Source organism: Adiantum capillus-veneris, chromosome 21, assembly GCF_014529385.1.
Source record: "Adiantum capillus-veneris isolate H3 chromosome 21, ASM1452938v2, whole genome shotgun sequence".
NCBI lineage: Eukaryota > Viridiplantae > Streptophyta > Polypodiopsida > Polypodiales > Pteridaceae > Adiantum > Adiantum capillus-veneris.
Window position 1 is genome coordinate 15,916,295 of NC_140951.1, and position 5,935 is coordinate 15,922,229.

General features: G+C 41.4%; 1 protein-coding gene and 1 pseudogene across 1 annotated transcript; one reads left to right on the forward strand and one right to left on the reverse strand.

The window, feature by feature from the left end:
- Nucleotides 1–668: 668 nt before the first annotated feature.
- Nucleotides 669–2,258, reverse strand: LOC147430584 (uncharacterized; annotated as a pseudogene).
- A 1,819-nt stretch (nt 2,259–4,077) lies between these two features.
- On the forward strand, nt 4,078–5,548 carry LOC147430585 (uncharacterized). Its single transcript, XM_086494539.1, has one exon. The coding sequence runs from the start codon at nt 4,376–4,378 to the stop codon at nt 5,546–5,548; it is 1,173 nt and encodes a 390-aa protein (XP_086350665.1). The 5' UTR covers nt 4,078–4,375.
- Nucleotides 5,549–5,935: the final 387 nt, after the last annotated feature.

Below are 5,935 nucleotides of genomic sequence, written 5' to 3' on the forward strand. Positions count from 1 at the left end.
AACCAAGAGATTTACTGGCAACCAGGATTTAAGAAAAAAAATTATCAAAGCAAGAAACCAATCTATGTCGTCGTCACTGATCGAGCTCTCCTATCCTTCATACCCTTCCAAGCCTCATAACAGTCACCCCAAAGCACTTCTCCAAGGTTCTCCACCTTTGGGGTATTTAAGCCCACAAACATCAACAAACTCAAGCAATCCAAAGAAAGCTGATTTCAAAACTTATCCTTTATCTTGTTCATCTTGGAAAAACCTCTCTCGCAAGCAACCGATGATATAGGCAAAACCAATAAAGCACGCCACATTTTCATAGTCTGCGGAAAAGATTGCTCATTGAAATCATGATTGTTACATTCTTGCCAAGCACTATGCATACTTTTTCCCTTGAAACAATTCCTCATCCTTGTAACAAATTGTAACAAAGGATCTACGTTCTCCCCTGCATTCTTTCTCACAAATGAGTGGCTTTGATCCTTTTCCAAAGTGGCTACACAAAACTTGCAACCATTCTTTAGAAATAACCTCAAGCTTCTCCAAATTATCATCATAATCCTTAGGAGATAAATACTTCGAGGCCTCAAATACATCAAAATCACTACTGAATCGATTCCACAATGCATGCACCACAGTTTGGAGATAGCTTTTACAAATAAAAATAATGAGAGTGTTCACAGTATCAAATGTCTCACGAGGATCAGCCACATCTCCTTCATACATAGGTCCCAAGTGCAAGTAATGGTTATGGACCACATTAGCATTATCTTTGAAAATCATCAGCCCCATTTGAGCAGACACCTTTTTCTAAAAAATCTTCCATATAGCGTGTATCAGTAGCAAATATATCTCCAAAAAAGGAAAGACGAAGACTTTCCATTACTGACTTAATATGACCACCAATGCTTGCAATATCCGGATGTTCCTCTTGGAAATTAGAATTCAATACATTTAGCTCACCAAGAACATCAGCAAAGAAGTGAAACAAAAATTGGACCTTGTAGTTTGTCAAATAACCATACAAGGTAGAATCTTCACTTTTAAGTACGGTCAATAATGCAGGCATAATTCTCACAATGCTCACCATAACCTGTCCCTTTGAAAGCCAACGAACATCATGCATTTTTAACACTCTCAATTTGCCTCTTCTTCCAATGCCAAAAGCTCTTACAGCCTCACCTAAAAATGCATGTCTCTTAGCCGATCTAGAGGTCCATTCATAGACCTTTCTTGCAAGTTTATCAACAGACTTAAACTCCTTGTTTGTTTTGAATGCATCCCCAGCAGCAAGAGCTTGACGATGAGCTATACAGTGAAAGCTAATAAGGTGTGGCACCTTTTCTCTCAACCTAGTGACCAACCCTGTGTGTTGGCCAGTCATCACAGTGGCTCCATCAGTGGCAATTCCAACCAACTTTTGCATTGGCAAGTCCACAAGCTTTAGGTAGCTCACTAATGCATCAAACAAAGACTCCGTAGAAGCACTTTCTGGACGTAAGAGATCAATAAACTTTGTGCATATTTCTCCATTGCCCGCATTCTCAATGTAAGTTACATAGAGAATCATATACTGCATAGTACTTAAATCAGTACTTTCATCAACTTGCAATGCATACCATGGACTCTTGGAAATATCACTTTTCAACTTTTCCAAGTAAACATGGCGAATTGCCTTTCCAAATTCTTTTGCAGCATCCTTGCTTACATAAGAAGAGTATTCATTCACAATTGGCATGTTCGAAGTACCCATAAACTTCTGAAAACCACATTGCTTTGCATACTCTTCTATGGGCATAAATCTTCTCAATACAGACCAAGCGATTTGCATCCATGTCACAATCCTTTCCATCTCGGCATCATGCATTTTTGCTATGTGTTTAGAAAGTGGAACCATTCTTCTCTTTTCCTGTTCTTTCCACATAGCCTTTGCCTCACGATGCTCATCGGAGTTCTCATGAACCCGCAAGACAGCCTTCTGCATACGCAAAAGGTGTCTTTTTGTTTGCAGAAGTGCACCACTTACATTTGGACCTCTCTTTCCCCTTGCTATTGATTATGAAATAGGCCCATGGATGATCAATTTTCCATGATTCAAGAAACACTCTTTGATGTCTCTTTTTCTCGGACACCTCTCCTTGGCCAATTGCCGGGTCAGATGATTCCAGTGTGTCACCTTGCCTCGCTTTAGGCAAGGCATGCAACCCCATGGACTCTTCAAGTGTCTTTTGCTTCTTTGTCTTCTTCAAAGGGCGAGAAGAAGCCATGACGGAAGCTACACCACTAGTTGTATAAAGAGAATGTCAATGAAAAAATCTTACAAACTTTACAAAGCAAAAACTAAAACCCAGCCAAGCAGCTTAAATTAAAAATGAATGGGTGCAAAGTTGAATAACAAACACAAAGTAAGAGCAAATAAATACCTGGAATGCATAGCGTAGATATTGTGTATCGATATCAAGATGTAATAGAAAGACCAGGTCTAGTATTGCTTTGAATCATGTTTTTGAAGGAGTGATGTTCATTAAGCCTAAACCATACAATTTCATGTCAAGCTTGAGAGCCAAGACCCATTGAAAACATGCCAGTCACTACAACAGCTTGATAATAAACATTGAAGCTTCAACTCGAAACAGAGGCTTAAGAACCTTACCTTACTATCTCCCAGGTCGCGACTCCCAGGTGTGCAAAAACGCAAGTATAAACTTTGTAGACAGCAGCTCGCAAGTGTGGAGAGCCTAGACAGTAAGTCGCTTTCCTGCAGGTGTGCAAAAACAAAGGTCACGAGTGACAACTCAGTTCGAGTCTCCGAGGACCGAGACTCCGGCTCACAACTTACAAATGAAGGCAGCAGGAGGCCGTAGGTTGACTCGTAGCGTGTACAGTGTAGGCACGCTGACTCCTGAGCACTGAGCGGCGAGAACTCACCAGGTTGAGATTCACGGATTCTCGACTCTGATTCTCGACTCCCAAGGGCCAGGGACCAGGGTGCGCTCAGTCAGCGAGTCAATAGGTTGCAGAGTGCAACGCCCTGGAACTTTGGAAGGCTGGAGGCTGGTTCCCAATTCAAAGTTAGTGCGCTGCCTTTGCAGAAGTTTGCATGCGCTGGCCGATAAGGACTCGTGAGTCAATATCCTGTTTCTGTGAGCCTATAAGTTATAACCAGAGAGCAAAAACTTAGAAAGCGACTTTCTGAAAACGTAAATCTGCTCACTGCTCAGTGCTATTTCGAAAGTTGTAACTTGTAACCACTCATACTAGGTTTTACATTGTCCACCCGGGCAAATCTCTAGGCTTGGAGTCTTGGACGCTTAGAGATTATTGGAAGTTGGCCGCTTCAGTGTTCACACTTGTAAAATTGGTAATAGGCATGAACAGTGATGAATCATCTATGTCAAATCTACCTAATTTCAAAATTTTGTTTGGATGGGCAAATCGAGCAAATGCCAGTCCATGGACAATTTTCCAAATTGCTCACATGTCATGATGGACATGCGCTTTCTAGCTTTGTCGTGCCATTGATATCTTCCCCATTCACGTGCCGGTCGTGTGACACTTTCAAAGCCTCTGGAATGGTGGATGGCCATCAAATCCTATCCTTGGCAGCGATGCACGTCTGAGAGCTCGCGCTCAGTGATGATCAATCTGTTGCGCTAGTGTGCGAGAGCAAGAGAGTCTTTTTCTATTCGAGATGATTATTAATCTGTTGCTCTAGGGTAAAACACCCTATATAGAGCCTAGTGTTTAACCCTAGTGTGCTAGTGCGAGAGACCTCTTTTGTTGTTCGAGAGGGCACCCGCAGCCTTAGTTTCTTAGGTTCTTTTGAACACTGGCCACACGCCACCCGCAACCTTCTCCCTTTTGAACGTTGGCCACCCACAGCCTTCTCCACCTGAGCCTTCTTCTCCTTCCTCCACTCATCCCCGACCCTCAAGATGCAGGACTTCGGCAATATCCTGAAGCAAGAACTCAGAGATATAGCATCAAGCATCTCCAACAACATTACAAAATTCAGAACTGAAGCCAAAACTTTGCTTTGTAAAGTTTGTAAGATTTTTTCATTGACATTCTCTTTATACAACTAGTGGTGTAGCTTCCGTCATGGCTTCTTCTCGCCCTTTGAAGAAGACAAAGAAGCAAAAGACACTTGAAGAGTCCATGGGGTTGCATGCCTTGCCTAAAGCGAGGCAAGGTGACACACTGGAATCATCTGACCTGGCAATTGGCCAAGGAGAGGTGTCCGAGAAAATGAGACATCAAAGAGTGTTTCTTGAATCATGGAAAATTGATCATCCATGGGCCTATTTCATAATCAATAGCAAGGGGAAAGAGAGGTCCAAATGTAAGTGGTGCACTTCTGCAAACAAAAAGACACCTTTTGCGTATGCAGAAGGCTGTCTTGCGGGTTCATGAGAACTCCGATGAGCATCGCGAGGCAAAGGCTATGTGGAAAGAACAGGAAAAGAGAAGAATGGTTCCATTTTCTAAACACATAGCAAAAATGCATGATGCCGAGATGGAAAGGATTGTGACATGGATGCAAATCGCTTGGTCTGTATTGAGAAGATTTATGCCCATAGAAGAGTATGCAAAGCAATGTGGTTTTCAGAAGTTTATGGGTACTTCGAACATGCCAATTGTGAATGAATACTCTTCTTATGTAAGCAAGGATGCTGCAAAAGAATTTGGAAAGGCAATTCGCCATGTTTACTTGGAAAAGTTGAAAAGTGATATTTCCAAGAGTCCATGGTATGCATTGCAAGTTGATGAAAGTACTGATTTAAGTACTATGCAGTATATGATTCTCTATGTAACTTACATTGAGAATGCGGGCAATGGAGAAATATGCACAAAGTTTATTGATCTCTTACGTCCAGAAAGTGCTTCTACGGAGTCTTTGTTTGATGCATTAGTGAGCTACCTAAAGCTTGTGGACTTGCCAATGCAAAAGTTGGTTGGAATTGCCACTGATGGAGCCACTGTGATGACTGGCCAACACACAGGGTTGGTCACTAGGTTGAGAGAAAAGGTGCCACACCTTATTAGCTTTCACTATATAGCTCATCGTCAAGCTCTTGTTGCTGGGGATGCATTCAAAACAAACAAGGAGTTTAAGTATGTTGATAAACTTGCAAGAAAGGTCTATGAATGGACCTCTAGATCGGCTAAGAGACATGCATTTTTAGGTGAGGCTGTAAGAGCTTTTGGCATTGGAAGAAGAGGCAAATTGAGAGTGTTAAAAATGCATGATGTTCGTTGGCTTTCAAAGGGACAGGTTATGGTGAGCATTGTGAGAATTATGCCTGCATTATTGACCGTACTTAAAAGTGAAGATGCTACCTTGTATGGTTATTTGACAAACTACAAGGTCCAATGTTTGTTTCACTTCTTTGCCGATGTTCTTGGTGAGCTAAATGTATTGAATTCTAATTTCCAAGAGGAACATCCGGATATTGCAAGCATTGGTGGTCATATTAAGTCAGTAACGGAAAATCTTCGTCTTTCCTTTTTTGGAGATATATTTGCTACTGATACACGCTATATGGAAGATTTTTAGAAAAAGGTGTCTACTCAAATGGGGCTGATGATTTTCAAAGATAATGCTAATGTGGTCCATAGCCATTACTTGCACTTGGAACCTATGTATGAAGGAGATGTGGCTGATCCTCGTGAAACATTTGATACTGTGAACACTCTCATTATTTTTATTTGTAAAAGCTATCTCCAAACTGTGGTGCATGCATTGTGGAATTGATTTAGCAGTGATTTTGATGTATTTGAGGCATCGAAGTATTTCTCTCCTAAGGATTATGATGATAATTTGGAGAAGCTTGAGGTTATTTCTAAAGAATGGTTGCAAATTTTGTGTAGCCACTTTGGAAAAGGATCAAAGCCACTCATTTGTGAGAAAGAATGCAGGGGAGAACGTAGATCCTTTGTTACA

Coding starts and splice junctions, on each gene's coding strand:
- LOC147430585 (XM_086494539.1), top strand. CDS start 4,376: ATGCAGAAGGCTGTCTTGCGGGTTCATGAGAACTCCGATGAGCATCGC.